The sequence below is a fragment of the Diospyros lotus genome, chromosome 7 (genome assembly GCF_014633365.1).
Source record: "Diospyros lotus cultivar Yz01 chromosome 7, ASM1463336v1, whole genome shotgun sequence".
NCBI classification, from domain to species: Eukaryota; Viridiplantae; Streptophyta; class Magnoliopsida; order Ericales; family Ebenaceae; genus Diospyros; species Diospyros lotus.
Genome location: NC_068344.1, coordinates 19,927,346 through 19,951,191, shown reverse-complemented (window position 1 = coordinate 19,951,191; position 23,846 = coordinate 19,927,346). Strand labels below are relative to the sequence as shown.

The 23,846-nt window shown below is 38.6% G+C and overlaps 2 protein-coding genes across 3 annotated transcripts in view; both read right to left on the bottom strand.

The window, feature by feature from the left end:
- The window catches only part of LOC127806465 (pyruvate kinase 1, cytosolic-like), an 89,235-nt gene that overhangs the window by 36,583 nt on the left and 28,806 nt on the right, over positions 1-23,846 (bottom strand). The window lies entirely within an intron of this gene.
- LOC127806464 (phosphatidylinositol-3-phosphatase myotubularin-1-like) overlaps positions 1-23,846 on the bottom strand; it is a 72,010-nt gene that overhangs the window by 23,246 nt on the left and 24,918 nt on the right. For both annotated transcript variants that reach the window (XM_052343774.1, XM_052343775.1), the window contains 4 exons: positions 7,898-7,982; positions 6,960-7,187; positions 4,828-4,887; positions 4,632-4,696 (listed from right to left, as the gene is read on the bottom strand). In XM_052343774.1, coding sequence (XP_052199734.1) covers positions 4,632-4,696; positions 4,828-4,887; positions 6,960-7,187; positions 7,898-7,982 — 438 coding nt within the window. The remainder of the gene's footprint in view (positions 1-4,631; positions 4,697-4,827; positions 4,888-6,959; positions 7,188-7,897; positions 7,983-23,846) is intronic.

The window sequence follows — 23,846 nt, the reverse complement described above, 5'->3', positions numbered from 1 at the left end:
TAAACCTCACTGGTCGAGTTAGATCGGTGCATGAGAGGGAATTGATGGCAATAGTATTTGTAGTGAGGAAATGAGGACATTACCTACTTGAGCATAAGTTTGTAATTAAAACAGATCAATGAAGCCTTAAATTTCCTATGGAGCAGCGGGTGGTTAGCCTGGAGTGTCAAAAATGGGTCATCAAGCTGATGGGGTAAGATTTTGAGATTCAATATTGTCCCGGATTGGAGAACTGAGTAGCCGACACTTTCTCACGCCTCCCTTCTTCCGCCACATTGATGGCTTTTTCCATTCCCCGAATAGTGCAGCTAGACCAACTAAAAGAGGAGGTGAAAAGAGATTTTACACTCCAATAGATTGTTAGAGAGGTGCAGGTGAATCCCTTTAGCAGACCCAACTTTGCGCTGGTGGATGGCCAATTGCTATTCAAGAGCAGGCTGTATCTTCCTAAGGGGTTAGGGTTAATTCCATTAATGTTGAAGGAAGGGCATGATGGACTGGTTGGGGGTCATTTAGGGTTTTTCAAGACTTATAAGAGGATAGCTTCCAATATGTATTGGGTGGGAATGAAGCGAGACATTCAGCAATGTAATGTGTGCCAGTAGAATAAATATGAGGCTCTATCACCCGGTGGATTGCTGCAACCACTTTTGGTTCCTAGTTGAGTTTGGGAAGATGTGTCTATGGACTTCGTCGAAGAATTACCTAAGTCAGCTTGGATGGATACTATCTTAGTGGTTGTGGATCGCCTAAGTACGGACACTTTATTGCCTTGAAACATCCTTTTACAACGGCTAGCGTTGCAGGGATTTTTGTGAAGGAGATAGTCCAATTACATGGGATTCCAAGTTCTATAGTTTCCGATAAAGATCAAATTTTTGTTAGCCATTTTTGGGAAGAGTTATTCAGGCTGCAAGGCACTCAATTGAGAAGAAGCACATCCTACCACCCGCAGTCTGATGGCCAAACGGAGGTCCTAAATCGCACCTTGGAGACATACCTTCGATGCTTTTCCTCCTCCAAGCCTAAGGCATGGTGCAGCTGGCTACCATGAGCGGAATATTGGTATAACACTTCTTTCCATGTTTCCTCTAAATTGACTCCATTCCAGATTGTTTATGGGCGTGGACCTCCCCTTCTGTTGAGGTTCGAGAAGGGCACCACGGCAGTTTCGATGATTGAACAACAATTGTTGGAGAGGGATTATGTTTTAGAAGAGTTCCAGTCCCAACTGTTGCAGGCACAAGCGAGGATGAAGGAGACAGCAGATAAAAGAAGGGGGGATGTGGAATTCGAGGTGGGTGACTTAGTTTATGTTAAAATTCGTCCCTAAAAGTAGAAGACTTTGGCTACTTGGATGAATGAGAAGCTGTCACCTAAGTTCTACGACCCATTTGCAGTGGAGAAAAGGATCGGGAAGGTGGCCTACAAGCTGTCCCTACCACCTTCTTGTGCGATCCACCCCGTATTCCATGTATCCCAGCTTTGCAAAGCGGAAGGAGAGATGCAGGAAACAACCGAATTTCTTGACCAGTTGACAATTGAGTGGGAACTGAAGGTGCATACAGAATTTTTGTTGGGTGCAAGGCCGAGTCAGGGAAAGAATCTACGAAGTCTTGAGGTTCTGATACAATGGAAGGGGTTGCCACCCCTAGAGGCCACCTAGGAACCCTATCCTCAGATCTTGCATCAATTTCCTAAATTTTACCTTGAGGACAAGGTGAAACTTGTGGGCGGGAGTATTGTTAGAACTCCCATTAGTCTCACCTATCAAAGGCGTAAAAGGAGATGAAAAATAGGGGCAACCAAGGGAATTAAGGTAGGGACAAAAGAGTCAGAAGTTGGTTAGAGGGGAATATTCATGCGTGTGGCTGAAACAGAATGAGAGATAGGTATAAAAGGCGAGGAAGGAGGAGAGAGAAGGGATCTGGAAAATTGTTGAAGAAACCGTTGGAGACTGAGGCCCTCTCGAATAGGCCTGTTTTCTTTTGTTTTCTTTTCTTGCTATTGCTAATATCCATTACTATAAGCTATTGTAATTGGGAAGTTCCTACTGTAAGAGCTAAAATTCAATCAATTGTGTAAAGTCCTATCACCAAGGTTATACACAAATCTTCAATCTTGATTATGAAAATACCTTTTCCCCTATGGCTAAGATTGCTTCAGTTTTTTTGTTTCTTTCCATAGTTGCCATTAGACATTGGCCTTTTCATCATCTTGACATAAAAAATGCTTTTTTCCATGGATTTCTTCTTGGGGAGGTTTATTTGGAGGAACCACCTAAATTTGTTGCTTAGGGGGAGTCTCAACTGGTTTGTCACCTAAAGAAATCATTGTATGGTCTAAAGCAATCACCTAGGTGCTAGTTTGGTTGCTTTAGCTCTGTAGGATTGACTAGGGAGTGAAGTTGACTATTCTGTTTTCTATCACCATGGTGCTAGTGGTGTTATCGACTTGGTTGTTTATGTAGATGATATTGTCATTACTAGTGATGATGATGAGGTTGCTAGATATGGGCATGGCATTGAATCTCTCAAAGGAAGTTTGCCCTTGATTTTATGGAGGAGAATGCATGTTGGATTCTAGGCCTATTGATACGCTTATGGATCCTAACTATAAGTTTGTTCCTGGAAAAAGGGACCTATTCATGATCCCAAGCATTATAGGAAACTAGTTGGGAAGATGAATTATCTTATAATGACTCAACCAGATATTACATTTGTTGTTACTATGGTTAACCAATTTTTGGATTCTCCCCGTGATAGTCATTGGTAGGTTGTGGTGCATATTTTGCAATATATTAAAAGTTTTCCTAGTAAAGGTTTATTATATGAGGATAAATGTTATACATAGGTGACTGGTTATGCCAATGCTGATTGGGTAGGTTGTCCATTTAATACTGTCCACTTCTAGCTATTGTGTTTCAGTTGGAGGCAAGCTGGTTTCTTGGAAGAGTAAAAAGTAACAAGTTGTTGCTAGATTTAGTGCTAAGCTGAGTATAAAGCCATGGCATTAGCTACATTTGGGCTGATTTGGCTGAAACAGGTTCTGAAGGAGCTGCAGTTTGGTGATTCAGGTTCTATGCAGCTTATGTGTGACAATCAAGCTGCTATCCATATTGCCTCTAGTCTTGTTTTTCATGAAAGGACCAACCATATTGAAATAAACATACTTTGTGAGAGAAAAACTAGTTTCTAGTGAGATTTCTACAACATTTGTCAGGATTATGGATCAGCTGGCTAACCTATTTACTAAGGCTCTTTGAGGTCTGAGGATTGAATATATTTGTTCCAAGCTAGGCACATATGATATGCATGTACCTGCTTAAGGGGAAGTGTTGAAAATTCCTATTAGTTTATATAAAGTGTGCTGATGGAATAGTTGCACCTTGTACCTAGCATGGGTAGCTCGTACATAACAGTTACAATGTGTTGGTATAAATGCTTGTAACCCTAGCTTAATAGATTTGATTTGTTCTTTTTCCTCCAATTTCTCTTTTCTTCTCTTCTTTTTCTCTCAATTATGCATACCGTTCTTCAGTATACAACTTGCCAGCACAATTCAATAGGTCAGTCACTGCTTGTACGAAGAGGGTGAAGACAGGCATTGAACTTGATTCGATTGTCTGCCATATCAAACATAATAACTGGGCATCCACTTTACTCTAAGTCAATTGATTTGCAATGGAAATATCTGACATTCTTTGTTAATTCATCTTCAAGTCCTGAAGACCACACAATAATTTTTTCTATTTAGTTTTTCAGTTGTAATAACTGTTACTCCTAAAAAATGCGGAATGGTGACTAAGGTCAATGAGGCTGTGGTATAAGTGTCATAGGCTTTAGTGGACATTGTTGCAAATACAGAATAGAGAACACATAACAGAAAAGGACAGGGATGCATGATCTTGAGAGACAGACCTGGACCTGGAGGATCACTCGGAGGAGACAGGCCTGGATTCATGCAAGGGGATGAGCGATCTGGAGGGAAACAGCGCGAAGAAGTTGCAGATCTGAGTCGCTAAAGGGTTGCAATCACACAAGAAGCACAATCCGAACTCGCCACTGCCATAGACGATGACTAGAAGCTTCAGTGGCAGTGAATGAAGGATGTGATTGCATGAGAGACACAATTTGGGCTCATTGTTGTTGTCAACGGTGATTGGAGGTGACGGAGGTTGTGACAACGAAAACGGTAACAATTTCAATGACTAGAGATGGTGGTGCTTGCTATCAAGGGTTACTTCACTGCTTGCGACTAGTTTGGGTTAGGGTATGGCTTGGATACCATGTTAAATAAAATAATCTATTACACAAATGACTAGTACAAGGAATTACATGCATGCATCCTATACTAATAGAAGGAAACAATATATACAAGAGACATACACAAAATATATCCAAAACATTTAACTGTGCGCAGTTAGTTAATATGAATATTATAATCAAATCATAATCCTCTTTAACAGTATCAAAAGAGAGAAATCTTCCTCTGCGATAACTAATCCATGATTTCCAATTTTTTGTGGTTTGTTAAGCCAAAAATAAAATGCAACAAACTGAAATGCATATTAGGAATGTTTTTATTAGACTACATATAACTATACCAAGGCTATAGAAGAAGGTTTGTACCTATTGCAAAAAAAGTTTCCAAATCTACAAGAAAGTACACAGTCCAAGAAATCAACCAGGAAAACCTGCAAGAAAAATAGGAGAGTCTTAAGCCGTTACTCAACAATTGACAATCCAACAACCTGCTGGTTTGATACAGCAATTTCAGTTTAAATAATTGAGACTATAAGTTTCACACATGGGATAAATAACATACCGAGGAGAATTCAAATGCAAAAGGATACATCCGCAAGAGCTGTGAAACACAATCAACCCACTGCAAAAATTCAAATACCAAACCATAATTGTAAGCAGATGTATACAAAGAGAGAGAGGCCAATTCCAAAAGTAGAAGTCTCACAATTAGCCATGTGCTGACTTATTGAGAGGGAGGGAGGGAGGGAGGAGAGGCCGAGCGGTTTCAAGTTTTAAGAATTCCAAATGCATTAGGATTCTCCTTGGTGGTGAACTAGTTGACATGCTAGAAGTTCCAAAAAATAATTTTGAAGAAAATTTAATATTTCCTCACTTCAAGTTCAATTCATTGATTAGATAAGCTAAACTCCCAAATCCATCTATGAATGGCACGTAAGACAACTAATACTCCATGTGCACACTTGTGTTCCCTTTTTCTTTTCTCTTCTTTCTTCCTTTTACTTTACATTTTCCTTTTGTGAGTGGATTCAGGGAAAAATAAGGGGTTAGGGTTGGGGTTGGGTCTCAAGAAATATCAACGAATTAGCCCTCTGCAAATCAAAGAGTCCTTGGATTGACAGTTTCCAAACCACATCCATTGTCAAGCCATGGAGTAGAGAATGATCAGGATCTGGGTTCTATGTGGCTCTTGGCAAACCTAGAGTACACCTTAATTCAGATCCGCTCAGTTTCATAAACACATTATAAGGGGTATGCAACCCCAAATTGAAATATATGAGCAGAATTTAGCCCCAGTTTTCGAAATTTGCTTCCCATAATTTGAACCCGCACCACAATCCCAAATAGATAGCAGTTTCCATATTGCCAAATAGAGGAGGCAACAAATATTAAAACAGAACTTGCAGGGATAAGTTTCATTGCACGTCTTGTTCTTCAGAAATATAGCATCACCATGACTACATGTTCTGAGATTAATTATTAGTAACAGAATAAAATGTCTTTTGTTATATACATGTTAAAGTATCCATCAAATAAATAGAATGAAGTTCAAAACATTAAACAATTTTTAAGTTCAAATAAGTATCTAGTTTTTATTTGACTCATTTCAAACAAGTTCTAGCTTTGACTCATTCATGAAAGATATGTTTTTTCCTTTAAATTGTATCTCCTGATTCCTGTTATTTCTTTTCTTTTTTCTTCTTTGATATTTCTCAACATATCTGGGTGATTTAACAGTGAACTTCACTTTCTTTCGCCCATAATGGACCATGTTAATAAGATGAGTGATAAATCTGTAAGAACCAGTTGTTGGGACATTGTTAACACATCTTACTAATTGATATAATAGATTGATTCAAGAATATATATAGCAATGCCTTTGCCCTTCTCAACAAGCTCAGAGACCCAAGTGAAGTTTAGGTTTGGAGAAAAAAAAAAAGGTGCTGGTTTAGCAATGCAGCTCCACGTTTTATTTTGTAGGGGACAATCTAATATGGAATAAGGAGCAAATCAGGACATATTTTAGGAGCAACAACAACAATCAGAAGCCTTAATCCCACTACATGAATTTTAGATCTCCAATCATCTCTATCCATGGCAATTTTTTAGAAGAAAAATCAGGAAATGCTTTAGGAGCAAAACCAGGAAAGGTTTTGATGCAGTGAATACTAATCGCAATAACCATCATGATTAAAATTTTTGTGTTGGCATTTAGTTTTGATTAGCTTGAAAAGAAGAATCTCAGAACATAAGGGCTACAAAGAATAGACTCTCAATGAGTATTGCATATGTCGCTGAAGGAATACTAATAACATAGGATATTTGCCTGGATGTAATGAAGGATAAAAAGAAAAGCTTTGGGCTGTCCTAGGGACTGCAATAGTACCACAACAAACAAGGCTGGTTTGTGATTTCATGTTTCTAGGAGTGACTACAAAAGGAAGCAAAAAAGGATACGGCTTGGAATTTGATGCTTTCAGGTCGTCAAGTGAATTAAATAATCACTAATGACAGTTTAAAGAAGAAAAGTATGAAAGCTTTTAAACAAAAGATGGTTTCCAACAACATAAACTCATAGAAACACAAAATGCATGGACACAAAGAGGTATAGGCATAGAATTTAAGCATCTTTTCAAACTTCAAGATGAAACTCCAGTAGCACTAATGGAAGCTGCATTACTCTGCTACACAAACCTGCAAAAATATGGGAGAGCAGTTATTTGAAGTTTGAGCATGAGAAGAACTTTGAGTTTGAGCTGTAAATGATCCTGATGCTTGACGCATGGATGGTGATGGGAGACTTCCAGTTGAAAACTGCCGAGGTAATTCATAAGCCATGTTACCACTTCCAGATATTGCTGGCATTCCCAAGCGATCCGAAAATGGATGACCAAATGCCAGCCAATCTTTTTCCACTAATGCCTGTACTTAAAAAAAACATGTAAAAACCCAAGTTATAGCCAGTTAAGTGCAATCAAATAAATACTCAGCATTATGTGCATGGGGGCTTGGTGCAGGACCCTGACTTTGTTGTCAGCCTCCATCAAGTATCAGAGATGGCTCAGATAAAAGAATCACAACACGGATGCAGAAAATGAGGCACCAAACATGAACCTAGCAGCAAGGCACAGCCAGATGAACTTATATTGTGCTTATTTATGTATTTATTAATTTATCCATTTTTTGGGAAAGGGTGGAGTGAATAAAATAATCCTAAGATAAGGATGATCCAATCAGGGAAAACCAAATATTCATTTGCTAAAGGTACTTTAAATACTAACAAAAAATTAGGAATTTTGCCACCATCAGTCAAATAACTACTTTTTGTTTCATCAATGGAAATTTAACAAACCATAACTGGAAATTATTTTACTTTCACCATCTTGTGCACAAAATACTAGTGTGTACTTGTATGGTAACCATAATACAGCTTTTTTCCACCATGAGAGAACTATTGCTGTTAGCCCATAGAAATGGAACAAAACATAAATAGAAATTTATTTTCTTTTCAGGGTTTTGCAAATCCAAACCAGTTTTGACTCACTCGCACATGCAACCACTGATTTAACAGAGTAAGGTCCAGCATGTTAAAAGAACAAAACCAACGCCATCCATCAGTGTCTGGTCAGTACCTGAAACCCATTCAAAGTTCGATAATATGGATCCAACAACAAACTAGCAAGGGAGACCAACTGAGTTGTTCTGTCCCACCCATCACTACAAAAAGAAGGAAAAATTATTACTAATAAGCAAATATGAAAATGCTAAAAAGCTTTCATTATTATAATGAGAACAATTGAAATGCATAGGAAAATGTGAGGCAAGGATGACTGTATTGTAAAGAAAGATGAAACAAAAAAAACTATAGGCAAGGACTTGCTTAGGAGATTCTATGTAGGAAGGAGAAAAGTGATTTACATAACTCAGTTATACTGTGAGAAGAGAGAATTGGCTGAATGCCTAAGAGCAAGAGCCTCGGTTTAATCTATATTTATAGTATTGTGGAACATATTTACAGCAGAAATTTAGACAAAGAATCAGGCCTGAAATACAGCCTATACATCAGCCAATAAATCAGTCTATCAAATCAGCCTATAAATCAGTTAACCAGCTGGGTCAACAAAACAATAATTATAATATTCAGCACTCCCCCTCAAGCTGGGGCATACATGTCATATGCACCCCAGCTAGTTACATATGCTAGTTATCCTTGGTCCACAAAGGGATTTAGTGAAGATATCAGCTAGTTGGTCATTAGAGTTCGGAAATGTAATAGCAATATCTTTAGAAAGAACCTTTTCTCCAACAAAGTAGCAATCCATTTCTATATGTTTGGTCTTCCCATTAAAAACTGGATTAGAGGCCATGTGAATAGCTACATGATTATCACAGATCAGTTTCATTTTCCTTATGTCTCCAAATTAAGTTCTTAGAGCAATTGCTTCAACCATATGAGTTCACAGGTTGCTACAACCATAGTTCGATATTCAGCCTCAGCATTAGACTGACATTTTGTTTCTTACTTTTCCACGATACTAAGTTGCCTCCAACAAGGACACAATAACCAAAAGTGGAGCGTCTATGTGATGGCAATCCTGCCCAATTAGCATCAGAGTTACTAACAACCTGAGTGTGTCCTTTATCTTCATAAAATAAACCCTTACCTAATCCATTTTTTATGTATGTCAGGATGCGAGTCACAACATTCTAGTGACTATAACAAGGGAAATCTAGAAATTGACTAACAACATTCACGACAAAGGAAAAGTCAAGTCGGGTTCCCATGAGAGTTCCTTCCTGAGTCACACGGGAGCCATCGACAACACATCGTTCACCATCACCAGCCATAAGTTGAATGGCCAAAACTACCTTCAATGGTCCTAGTCAGTCCTGATCTTTATTTCCCAGAAAGGGAGAGATAATTACCTCACTAATGAAGTCGTGCAACCCAAGAAGGAAGATCGAAGTATCGGTCATGGAATACAAAAAACAACCTAGTTATGTCACGGTGTCATGACCCAAAGGGCAATAGCTGTAATTGTACTAGAGTTTGTTAGTTTGTAGTTACTTGAGTTGATTAGTGTGTTAGTTGATTAGTTTGGTAAAAACCGCAAGGATGTAAACAAATTATGAATAAGTTGTTGAAGTAGCTATGAATTGAATGAAATCAATTTGGTTCCCTCTCACTCTTATCTCTCTCTCTCTCTCTCTTCGTCCAAACCCTTCCCTTCTCTTCTCAAATTCTCCCTCTTTCGTTCTGTTTTCTCCGTCCAATTCTATTCTTTCTTCTTCAAATTCCTCCAAAATTCCATTCTAAACCCTAGGAAAACCTAGGGTTGTGGAAAGTGGTATCAAAGCCAATGGCTGTTGGATGTGGTTCTAAAAAATTCCAATTGTGATTCCGACGATTTCTAGTTGCGAAATCAAGTAGCAGATCCAGCGAAACAAGCACGGTTGTCTTCAGAAGCTAATCGAGGGCAATTTTGAGAAGCCGCAACAGAGGCAATAGTTACTTGCTAATTAGAAGTTTCTCATCCCTGGAAGTGGATTGAAGCTTGGCCGAAGCAGCAACTTTTAGGCATTTAACAGGCCAACAAATTGGAATCGGTCGAGCTAGGATTCCAGGTGATTCTAACGAACTCAAGCGAATCCCGCCAATCTTGGTTTGGAATTGAACGTGTAGTCGGGTGTGGGTCAAGCCATTGTTAGTCTGATTGGCAGCGAGTGCAATGAATCTCGCTTGTGAATTTGCAACTTCTTGTTCGGATTTGAAGGCGAATCAGAGTAAAGCAACTTTCGGGTTGAATCGTGGAGGCAAAGTAAGAGCTAGTCTCGCAGCTGTGAATTTAGCTAATTCTCGATTCAGATTTGAGGATCATGTTAAGTGGTTTAGATTTGAAGACGTGTGAAAGAAAAGCAGACCCAGGCAACTCTTAGCTCGTCTGATTGAGATCAACCCAGGATCAATTGGGTCGTAGGAGGTTGACAAAGCAGTTCAGGGCTTTTGCCCTCTCCTACCCGTTGTTAATTTTTGTCAGATTGCAACGGATTCTGTTTGAGGCAGAATTAGGTTGGCAGAACTTGGAGCTGCTAAGGAGGTGAATTAGATTTATCGGAACCACTTCAGATTTCCGAGGGGATCCTTAGAAGCTAATCAAGAAGCTATTACAGTGGTAAATTCTCAAGAATTAAACTATCAAGATGGCCAAAGGACTTCTTGGAAGCACACTGTTAGGGGGAGAAACCACTCAAGGAGGAATGTGTTGAAACAAGAAATCAATTCTCTATCCTCAAATGGAAGTTGGACGACTTGTTAATTCTATTTTCACAGAAATTTCCGCTTTCAGAAATAAAGGAAAGCCCTAGATCCACTATAGGACCAATTCGAACAAGCATCGAAAGCACTAGCTCCATGGAGTCAGCTTTTAGCATACCTAATGCTTCCAGTTTACAGACAAAAGATGAATTAGCATTACATCAGGTCGGAGATGAGAGGTGCAATGAAGAATTCAATAATCTAAAGCAAGAAGACCCTGTAATGGATTATAAGGCAAGATTTGAGGAATTGTAAGTGTTGATGCTCAATTTCTGTCTGACCTTGAATGAGTCTTACTTTGCGTCAAAATTCTTTAATGGTCTTAACGATGTGCTGAGGCCTAGAGTGAAAATGTTTTGTCCTATCACAGTGGAACAAGCAGCGGAGAAGGCAAGGCAACAAGAATTGGCATTGGAAGCCATTTGCAAAAAACATGGGCTGCTGCCTAAAAGTTATCTTAAGATTAGCCAGCAAAACAAAGGTATTTCTATGGCTAGCCCCCGTTTACAATAAGAAGTTAATGAATTTTCCGCAATAGATTAGGGAATTCAGGAAGTAAAATCAAGAAGGGATCTGATCGCAACAACTGTGGATTTTGAAGACTTCAAGTCTATTCTCTTGAGGAATAGGTAATCCTCCAATACCTAATGACAATTCAAAGCTAATTTTTGAGGATCTACAAAATAGAGCCAAAGAGGAGGAAAAGGCGGTTGAAAAATGTCATCGTGTGGCAAAAGATTTTGTTGATCTTTTAGGCACTATCAAGAAAATCATAGTAGATGATGTTGTGGGAGATTTATTAGCCCATAGTTACCTGGTTTGTTCTCCTCCCTTAAGAACCACGAATTGGTTCGTGCGTTCCAGTTTGTGGTGCATTTTCGAACTGGTTCGTAGTGGTGCGCGTACTAGGACGCTACAATCAATGAACTGAAGCTGAAAATATCATAGTTACCTAATACGCCCCTCCCCCCCGGGAACCACATTCCAATACGCCTCTCTACAGTGATGTTGTCTTCTTCCTTTTTCACTGCAACAGTTCATGGTCTTTGTCAAGAACTAGAAGGTGAAGCAATCACAAGGATCAAATCCGATATAAGTTGATGAAGATGAGGTTGCAGCAAGTTCCCCAACATTAGATCTTCTCATCTCCAAACAGAGGTGACTACAATGAACTACAAATCTTCGAAACTTCTTCAGCGATGGAGTACTTCAAGTTGCATCAGCTGGTGAAGACAATAAGTGGGTCTGCAAAGAGGCACAGCCTAGCCTCTCGTGAATTGTGTTTTTTATTGGGACTCCACATCCCATTCTACTTTCTTAAATTTTATGATTTTATAATTATTATATTAATATTTATTTGTTTGATATTTTTATCATTATTAATATATTTAAAAAAACTAACACCAATCTAAAAAAATAAATATAAACAGATTCTATATATTTTATATTTTATTAATAATTCTCATATATTATAATATAGTTAAAAAATTTAAATATTTTTCCAAAAATTTATATATTTCATAGGCGTTCTATTTTGGCACACCAAAGCGTACCATGACCTAAAGTGGCAAACCAAAATAGTCTACCCTCACGTACCGCGTCTAGGGAAAAGTGGCGTACCACGTTTCGCGTACCGAGCGTTCCATGAACTAGGTAACTATGTATTAGCCACTGAAGATATAGGGGAGTTGATGTTGACTCTAGCAAAGGAAAATAGAGGTACTTCAAGAGAGCTTTAAATACCTACTAAACAAAGAGATGATGTTTCCTCTTACATCCATAAAATAAAACCAAGAAGGAGAAAGAAAAAGATGCCAAAGCAAGTAAGAGAAAAAAACAATAAAGACGAAGAATAAATCAAATCATGAAGATGAAATTGGATGAAGAAACAGGGGCCTAGGTGTAATAAGTTTCTTGGGGACAAAAAACCTCTCAAGGAAAGGGGGAATTGTCATGACCCAAAGGGCAATAGCTGTAATTGTACTAGAGTTTGTTAGTTTGTAGTTACTTGAGTTAGTTGGTGTGTTAGTTGATTAGTTTGGTAATAACCGCAAGGATGTAAACAACCTATAAATAAGTTGTTGAATAGAGAACAGGTAGCTATGAATTGAATGAAATCCGTTTGTTTCCCTCTCACTCTTATCTCTCTCTCTCTTCGTCCAAACCCTTATCTCCTCTTCTCAAATTCTCCCTCCGCCATTCTGTTTTCTCCCTCCAATTTTGTTCTTTCTTCTTCAAATTCATCCAAAATTCCATTCTAAACCCTAGGAAAACCTAGGGTCATGACACATGGCTCCTCAATTCCATGACGAATGAGATTGGAGAAAATTTTCTCCTTTAAGAAACAGTACAGAGATTTGGGAAGCTGCAAGGGAGGCATACTTGCACATGGAGAACACATCTAAGTTGTTTAAAATAGAGTGTGTTCTTCATGATCAGCGGCAAGGAGACCTCATTGTCACTCAATACGTCAACATCCTCAACTGGCACTGGTAGCAATTGGAAAAGTTTAAGGAGCACAACTAAAAGTGCCAAGAAGATGGATTGTACTATAAGAAGATTGTCGAACAAACAAAAGTGTATACAAGTTCTTAATTGGTCTCAATAAGAACTTGGATGATGTTCATGGAAGGATCTTGTCTACAAGACCAACCCCAAGCCTTCGAGAAGCATTTGTCAAGGTGAGACAAGAAGAGAGTAGAAAGAAAGTCATGCTAGGGACCCAAAATCCATCCACCGAAGCGACTGCCCTTGCTACTTGTTAGCCTCAATCACACTATGGAAAACAAAAGCAGGATCAGGCCAAAATGTGAGCATTGTCAAAATCTTAGCCACATGAAGGATAAGTGTCGGGATTTACATGGCAAATCGAAGGACATGAAGCCAACAAATCGAAGAGAAAGCAGGAGGAACATGGTGAATTCGGAAGAAAGGACCAAGATATCTCTCTTTAGCAAAGAACAAATGGAATTGTTACAGAAACTCTTTGGCCAACCACAAAGTAGTCCCTCCTCCTTGGTCATTGCGATAAGAATTATGGCTCATAAAGGTAATATCATTCATGCCCTAAATGATAAAAGCAGTCATTCAAATGTGTGGATTGTAGATTCTGGAGCTTCAGATATATGACTAGAGACTCCAAACTTTTCACTAAAATCAGTCCGTGTCGAGAGAAGTGGACTGTTCAGATTGCTGATGGAACACAATCCCAAGTGGCCAGAATAGGAACAGTGAAGTTGACCAAGAATTTCACCCTCCACTCGATGTTGTTTGTTCCCCATTTAGATTGTACTCCATTATCTATTAGAAAATTTACTCAGGATTACAAAGAAAGTAACATTTGAGTAAATGGAAATTACATATGTAATTTCCATGTACATAGAAATTACATATTTTACAACAAATTTACTCAAGATGTTACTCCAGACTTTTCACTAATTTCCATGTACATAGGAATAGTGAACTTGACCCTAGTCCTAACTAATGTTTTCTTTGAAGGCAGAACTAGAATTTGGGGGAGAAATAGGAAGAAATAAGGGAGAGACATATTGAAATGAGGGAGACTGACAGAGAGTATGGGGAAGACCAGGAGAAATGGGGGATAAATCTGACAGAATTTAGGGGGAGATCAGAGAGAACAATAGGGGGAAATAAGAGACTTCAATAAATTCTTCATAATTTATACGTGATCTCAAGGGTTGTAGCTTTATATAGAAAGCTAACCACAGTTATTTGTGGCAATTACCACTCCTCCACTGACAATAACTGCTCCTAAAACACTCCACCACTACCTCCTCACTTCTCCATAATTGTAATTCCTAGAACATAACCACTAATTAAATATATAACAACTGAAAATAAAAATAAAAAAAATATCTTCCTAATTCATTGGGGTCGTGACAACTATGTACATGGAAATTACATATTTTATAGTATATATACAAAACATAAAAACTGTCTATCAAAAAGCTGTCTTCCCTAATTCTTGCCCAGTAAATCTACTGACATAATTTCCTATCATTTTTTCAACCCTCCCATAATTAGTTCCAGCTGTACTCCCATTATTCTCCAACAGAAAGAAAGAAAATGTGTATCAGCTCTCATCACACTAGATCCATTACACCTTAAAACCAAGCCATGTCGCTACTATGGTTAAAGTCACCTAGGAGCTTCTAATATGGATAAAATATGCAAACTATGCATGCTTTTGTATAGTGACAGTTACATATTCAATGTGACATCAGCCCCTAGCAATCACTTCCTTCTTGGTCCATCAAAGCAAAAGCACAAAATTTCATTCCTTTCAATATAAACTGCCAAAAGAATTATTTAGGAACCAACACAATACTTTAGTAGAGAACCAAAATTCTAATGTTTCCCTAGAGACATATTGGGACAGACAGGAAAACTATGAAACTCTTGAAACAATAAGTTGTACCAATGGGAACCAGCAGATTTAGCGGGACATTTAAATTCAAATCAAACTTTATTTTTACTAGTAGTTATAATAGTCTTTGGATCCATGGATGCTCCAACTAACTACACAAGTTCCTCTTGGTTTGCCTTGGATAGATCTACAGGATTGGGGAAATTTTCAGGCTATTCTGAGCACTTGAATATTCAACTACTACATAATTGGGACATTGGGACTGAAATCTGTGAGTTTTAGGCTTTTGATTGTATGAAGATGCAGTTTCAGAGTACTATTTATGATCTGTCCATTTGGAGTACCAATTGGAGTCTAAAAATTTAGCACCCAAAGTGTTACCATCATGGTTGACCACCCAGAGAATATATGTACTGGTCTAAAGTCCATTATAGAAGTTCTTACAGTTTATGGAAAAATCATCATCTCAATAAGGAATCCCTAGCTACAAAATAATATAAACATGTATTGGACACACATATTGTCATCCTATATGCAATTCAATGGAGTGGGTACAAGAGATTCCTAGAGGAGAAAAGATCAAGATAAGAAGTGACTAAAAGGGTCATGCAGATAGCAAAGGGAATAGGTATAGAAATGTACATGGAGGTCATGGAAAAAAACGAGGGTAAAGCTATGTTGGATTTTGCCACAACATATGATCTCGTAATAGCCAACACTAGGTTTAAGAAACAAGATGAACACTTAAATCACATATTCAAAGGGTGTATCAACCACCCAATAGACTACTTTCTTATGAGACGAGAACCGGTTAAGTTGTAAAAATTGTAAGGTTATACCTGGAGAATCATTGACTACCTAACAGACTTTTATAGTCTGTGACATCCATATCAAAAAATGGAAGAGAAAAAAAAGCACAAAAAGAAGCCTAAGAATTAGATGGTGGAATTAAAAGGTGAAAAACAAACCATTTTCAAGGAACAAGTGTGGCATATAGAAGAGATTGGACCGTAGAAGGAGAGGCTAACCAAATGTTCGGCGAAATGGCTAATACTATTCAAAATACGACTAATATGGTTCTTGGAGAGAGTCAAAGGGAAAAGTCCCAAATCAAAAGAGTCTTGATGGTTGATTTAAGAGGTACAAGGGTAAGTCAAAACTAAGAGAGCTTGCTACAATATTTTACACAAATGTCATAAGGAAGAAAACCAAAAGAGGCATAGTTTGGCCAAAAAAGGCTGCTAGTGAAGCAAAGTCAAATGCTTATGAAAATTTGTACCAACTAGCCAAAACAAAAGAAAGAAAAATGAGATATTTAAGCAAAGTAAAATGCATAAAAGATGAAAACCGTTAAGTGCTAGTAAATGAGGGAGGCAATCAAAGATATATGGAAAGAGTACTTCTTGAAGTTACTAAAAGAAGGTAGGGAAATAAGTATTATTTTGGGATATCTTTAGTAACTCTATAGAAGATAGTAATTAAATGTTCTATAGGCATATATGTCCAAATGAAATAAAGAAACATTAAAAAAGATGAAGAATAGCAAAGCAGTTGAACCAAATTATACACCAATAGTGGTATAGAATGCATGAGAGAATGGGGCATTTTTTGGTTAATAAAATTATTTAACGTAATCCTTCGATCAAAAAGGATGCTAGATGATTGGAGGAAAGCACTTTAGCCTATTTACAAGAATAAAGGAGAAGCTCAAAATTGTGAAAATTATACACGAATTAAGTTAATTAGCCACACAATGAAACTTGGGGGAGAGTGATTGAGCAAATATTAAAAAGAGAAACCAAGGTATCTAAAACCAATTTATTTCATGTCTGGTAGGTCAACAATGAGAGCTATATATTTGTTGAGATATCTAATGAGAAGGTGTAGAGATAAACAAAAGGATCTATATATAGTGTTTATAGATCAAGAAAAAGCTTATGACAATACTCCTAAAGAAGTTTTATGAAGGGATTTAGAGAAGAAAGGAGTATGAATTTCTTATACTAATTAAAGACATGTATCATGGAGCCAAAACATGTGGATGAGATACTAAGGCTTTCGCAACTATAATGCGATTGCATTAAGGATCTACATTAAGTCCTTACCCTATTTACCCTAGTAATGGAAAAATTAATTAAACATGTTCAGGCATAGGTGTCATGGTGTATGTTATTTGAGGTGACATATTGTTGGTGGATAGCACAAAAAAAGGCGTGAATACTATTAGGGTGTCTAATATTCTTCGATTTTGTGCAAACTTTAGGAAGAGAAATAGAAAATCAAATCCCACCAAGAAGTAGGGGTTTTCAAAAATTTTGGAAGCACGTACGAAAACTTCTAACCTCTCAGTTTGGTTCTGCACTAGGTCTAATTTCTTGCTTGGTGAAAGAAAGAAAGGCGTAATGTGGTCAAATAAATTCTTTGCCAGCAAGGCCAGATGGGTTTGCACCTTATGGTGGAGGCTTCTGGATGCAGTAGGTGATATGTACATTAAGGACAACAGGGATGGTGATAATTTTGTCTTAGTGAGCCATGTGCCCATAATCAAAGAACTGGTGATGGTCATGATCGTGGTAGTAAAGGTGGTGAACATATCTGAAGCAATATTGAACGTGGTAAGGCAATTTTATATCATTGTGGTGAACTAGGGCATTTGCAATGCAATTGTTAGAAGCCAAATGGTAAACCTCCTAATATGTTTGCAAATGTAGTTTTTGGAAATGAAGTGAACGTCAAACCACAACCACCTATGAAGCCATAACTATCATAGATTATGACTATGCTCAGTACATCAATTTCATATTTCTCAACACTTAGCTACTCCCTCGTCTGCTACTCTACTCTAGACAAGTAAACCCATTGCCCTATCTTCATTTCATTGCACGTGGGTCATTGATTCTAGTGCATCAGATCATAAGACTGGTAACACAAGTATTTTGACATCCTTCATTAATAGGCGATAGTGCAAATCTTGGTATTGGTTTGGGTGGCTTAGTGAGATGGTTTAAGAGTTTGGTCTCCAGCTTTCTAAAAGTGATAATTCTGTGTTTCATCAACAGTCAACTTCTGAAGGTATACTCTTAGTTATTCACATTCACGATATTGTTGCCACAAGGAATTATGTCATGGACAACAAAAATTTGAAGGTATTTCTCCAAAATCCAAATTTGAGTCTAAAGATTAGGGAAGCATTACATAGTTGCTTGGGATTGAAATTATTGTCACATTCCCCCCCCCCCCTACAAGTTCTATAACCGGCCATGAACCTTAAGCCAAGACTTAAAGTTTACTAAGTCGAAATTCTTCCATACTTACGTAACTAAAATAACATAAAACAACTAACAATAAAACCATCCCAAATTGAGTCCACTGATAATCCCCCAATCCAAGTCCATGTTAGCCCCCTATTCCTACTTACCTAAACAATATTGTGAGATTTATCATTTTAGTTATATTGACATCATGCTTATGTCATGGCTGATGTCATCTTTATCTCATGGATGATGTCGTCATCCATTTAGGATTAGTATAACTAGGTGTATAATTTCTACGTTAGGTGAGGAATTTATTTCCTCTAACTAGGGTTTCTCTCCATCAATTTCTCCTATTCAACATGGTATCAGAGCCACCAAAACCCTAATTGTCAGCCATCTCCATCACCTAGATTCGGCCACCACTTCCGCCGCTGCCACCTTCTCCTGTGTCCACATTTGTCACTGTCTCCAACTGCTTCAGATCTGTCGGCCACCGTTAACATCCAGATCTACCTGTCGCCCAGCACCGCCTCCTTCCTCCAGATCGGCCACCTCCTTGCACGTCCAATGCTCCTTCCGCGTCTGTTTATCATCGCCACCATATCACCAATCTGTCTGTCGTCATTGTCAACCACAGATCAGGCCGTCACCGTCGCAATCAACGGCCGATCTCATCTTCGGCATCCTTGTTGGTTCGTCGCGGCTTCAAATCTCGCAGGTCAGCCTCAGATCTTGCCTACATAGCTGCCACCATTTCCAGATCGATCGTCTTCCCAGCGCCGCCGTCGGCCCCTGCTTCCAAATTTGCCACTGCGGTTGTCCGCCGCCGCCACCGCTACCGCCGCCTTTCCCATCCAGATTCGTCGTCGATGTCGCTATTGCTCACCAGATTCAGCTGGTCTTGCTTCAGATCCGACCATCTTCTTCCTGGCTAACCCCAGATCTAGTCGTGCCTGCCTCAGATCCAGCCTTATCCACCTAGATCCAACCAGATCTGGCCGCCATTGCTACTGCGAGTGATTTTCTCCGACCAAATCTACCCAGATCCAACCAACCAAAGCTTCAGATCCGGCCAAATCAAGTCAGATATGTCTCTCTGATCTCTTTCTGATCGCATCTTCTCATATCCGACCGTGCTTACCTTAGATCCGGTCGTTCCTCTCCAGATCTGTGCCAGATCCAGCCTTTGTAGCCGCTAGTGCCCCTCATCATTTCTGTCCAGATTTGTCCATCCAACCCTCATTGTCTAGATTTGCCTCTCTTCATTCAAATCTGTCAATTTCGATCAAGATCTGCCTCACCGGTCTCTCGTTAGATGTGCCTCATCGGTCTCTCGCCGAATCTACCTCATTGGTTGTTGTCTCTCCAACCATCATTTCTTAGATCACCATTAATCCTTGAGATCTGGTCGTCAATCCCTCAGATCCGGCCACCACTGTTCAGATCTGACCGTCAATCTTCAGATCCGACCGCACCAGTCCAGATCCGGCCACTCGTCTCAAATCTCGTGGCTGCTTATCATATCTTGTGACTAGGATTTCTCAAATCTCATCTCCTTCCAGCCCGGCTCTCAGATCGGCATGCTTTTAGATCTCGCGCTTCTATCTCCTTTTGGCGTGTCTCTTAGATCTCCCGATCTATTCTCCAAATCTTGTGCATCGCACAGGTCTTGCGTCGCCGGTGCATCGTCAATCTGCCATCATCGTCGTTGCTGCCAAGATCTGCCTCCAGTCATCACCTTAACAACCTCCAATCGTCAGTCAGATTTGTTACTCATTTGCGGAGCAACCATCTTTTACAGCAACACCCTCATGCGCCCTCGAATAAATTATAATTGTAACAAGCTTAGAACATATAATATATATGTTCCAACTTGAAGAGGAGTGCGAGATTTATCATTTTAGTTATATTCACATCATGCTTATGTCATGGATGATGTCATCATCCATTTAGGATTAGTATATGTAGGTGCATAATTTCTATGTTAGGTGAGGAATTTATTTCCTCCAACTACGATTTCTCTCTACCAATTTCTCTCCTTCAACAAATATGTTAGGGATAGTGGTGAGCTTGAAGCCTAGTGAAGGTCGTCCCGCATAATAGATCAATATAAAAATAAAAAATTTCATATGTATATAATAATACAAAATTTCAAATCAAAGATTCACCATTATTCCCCACCCAACAAGCATCATCAATATTATACATCACATGAAATCACATGGTGCAGCTACAATTTTCCACGACTTATAAAACATCAATTAACCAAGGTGTCATGAACTCAAGGGTAGATTAGGCATAGGATATTACATGTATTAGTTAGTGGTTGTACCTTACTGCTTTGTTGATTTGTATCGTTGCCTATAAATAGGTTGTAACCTAGAGAATTAAGATATGGTGAAATGATAATCTGAATTCTGTATTCTCTCTTTACATTTCTCTCTCCCGATCTCCTATGTTATCCCTCTATTCTTGTTGTCTCCTTCCATTTTTGTCTAATTCTTCCTCATACTCTTCTCAATTTCCCATCCAAACCCTTGGTAAACCCTAGGTCGTGACATTTGGTATCAAAGTCGACGATTCTCAACTGTGATCCATAAATTTTAGTAGTTGACCAAGGTGATTCAATGCAGCTAATTCCAAAGAGCCAGGCAATTTCTAGTACTCTAGGCAAGTATATTTCGGCTGATAATTGAAGCAGATCCAGGCGAACTTAGAACAAGGATGTCCTTGACTACTAACTTGGATCTAGACGATTTAGGAAGGCAGAATTAGGTTGGCTAAACTTGAAGCCACTAGGGAGGCAGATTCATTTTACTGAACCAAATTCAGGTTCGACTTTAAAGTGAAATAGGCCAACGATCCTTGGCTATTAATTTTCGACAAATGACTCTCGGTCAGTAATCTCCGACATTGATTCAAACTCGAATTTTGGAAGGCGAGGAAGAAATGGTGAGAAGAGAATCAATTCTCAAAAAGCAGCTTGTGCTTTGTGGTCCTTGGAAGTTGTTACAGAGATCGGGCAATTGCTGATCGACAGCAATTCCGATCAAAATTGGTGATCGGACCAAGGAGCAGCTCTGGCCGTTCTTTACGCACCGCTAGGTCCAAATCAGGAATTATTTGAAGAAGGCACATTTACAATCGGGAACTGAAGGATGGCCGAGGGGACCAGGATGAAACACGTTGAATCAAGGACAGAGACGTGGGATTTCAGGATAACGCAAATGCATGAGGCAATGACCCACAACCAGGAGGAAAGTGCGGCCAACAAATAAAACATGTGGGAGGATCTCATTGCCTCTCAAGAAGGAATGCAGAGAGAATTCGAGAGGCATCGAAAGACGATGGAGTAACATGGTCAGCCCTGACGGAACACTATTTTGTATCAAGTTTTATTAGTGGTCTGAAGGACAAACTGAGGTCAATGGTCAAGATGATGATGCCTGCAACTATGAAACAGGCAGTCGAGAAAGCCAGGTTGCAAGAACTTGCCTTAGAAGCCATTCTTAGACAGCATGGGCTACAGCCTAACGGTTCAAATAAGAGCAGCCAACAGATTGAAGGAGTTTCTAAAGCTATAAATCATGTCGAGCAGGAATCTGAGGAAAAAATAGAGTTGGACTGGCCAATTGTAACTAAAGACTCCGACAAGGAAGAGAGATTAAGCAAGGATATTGGTGGGGATCACAGTTTATATTTGCAAGAAGTTGATGAAGTAGCATTGGAAGAGAAGTTTGAATTCCTTTCTACAATTGGAATTGATATGATTCCAAGAATGACAGATCAATTGGAACAATTTTCAATTGCAATAGGGAATAGGTGGATGGCTGGACTTGGTGCTACAGCAAATCATAGTATTGTTATTGTTGAGGAGAAAGAAAAGGAAAAGGAAAATAAGAGAAAAGAAAAAGGAAAAGAAAAGGCGAAGAAGAAATTAGATAGTGAAGATAAGAATTGGATGAAAAAACAACATCTCGATTGTAATAAATTTCTAAGGGACAAAAAACCTCTTAAGGAAAGGGGATTGTCACAATGCCAAGGCCCAAGGGTTTATTAGGCATAGGATATTGCATGTATTAGTTAGTGGTTGTACCTTACTACTTTCCTGGTTTGTACCTTTGCCTATAAATAGGTTGTAACCTAGAGAATTAGGATATGGTGAATGATAATCTGAATTCTGTTTCTCCCAATCTCTTCTCCTCTCCCTATCGATCTCCTCTATTCTCCCTCTATTCTTGTTGTCTCCATCCATTTCTATCTAATTCTTCCCCACACTCTTCACAATTTCCCATCCAAACCCTAAGTAAACCCTAGGTCATGACACAAGGGAACCACAATATCATTCCATAATCAATTCAAATCTCAATGGGTAGCATAACCTTGGACCCAATCAATGTGCAAGGGGACCTAGCAACTTCCTTGGGATCTACCCCAAGTACCTGGTGAAGCAAGACACAATAATCACTTTCATCTCCTCCTGTTGAGAAACTAAAATGGCACTGTATAGATAGTCAAATTTTAGTTGTCAAAGTAATCCCTATACTTCTCCCAACAATTTCATAACAGTTAAAAAACAACATGCTAACAAACACCATCAACATTCTTTTCAAAATGATTTGATAAATCACAATTCTCAATTTATTTTCAAATCAACAATTCTTGTATATCAAGTAACATAAATTAAGAACATATATCACATTGAAACAACTTTTCAATCAAGCATGAGAACAATTTTCAAAACATACTAGTGCAAGAATAACCACTCACCTAAACCCTTTGTAGAGAAATCCACCATTATCCATTGACTTTGCTTCTCATTAATTCTCACAAACCCTTCTGGTTTTGGTTCAATTTTCTCATTTATTTTCAATTCCATAATAATTAATCCTAATCCTAATCCTTATCATCCTCAAATCATGTTAAGATAATATCTATATATGTTTTTGAGTTATCTCTTGATTATCCCTTAGAGTCGATCCTAATCCTTCCCAAATTCTTTTCCAACAATAATGTATATATCATGATTTTTCTTCATTTATCCCAAACTTAATCAAGTTTAATTCAAAATTCCAGCCCCATTTAAATCCCTCCACAACAATGATAACCCCCATTATCTCAATCTCCATTTAGAATGTGAACTCAATTCCAATCTACAATGGCTTTAGAAATCCTGTTTCCTCTTGGACTTCGTTTTCCCTCTTGTTCATCTCTTTATAAAAATTTGGGTGTTACACTTAATCCAAAAAGGGCATTTTCTGCATCAAAGAAAATATGTACTAGACCTCTTTCAAGATAGAAACTCACAGCTGATGATGGTGAGATAATGGATAATCCAGACCTGTATTGTTGTCTAGGGGAAGCTTGGATTATTTAGCCATGACAACACAAGATATTGCTTTCCCAGTCAGTGTAGTGAGTCAATTCATGAAAACCCCACAGACTACTCACCGGGAGGCAGTTATGAGGATTTTGTGTTACCTCAAGAGCACTCCAGTTATGGTATCCTCTATTGTGAACAAGATCATGCCAGAATCGAAGGTTTCTCATATGCCAATTGAGCAAGATCCCATAAGATAGAAAGTCAACTACTAGTTTATGGTGTTTCTAGGAGGAAAATCAGG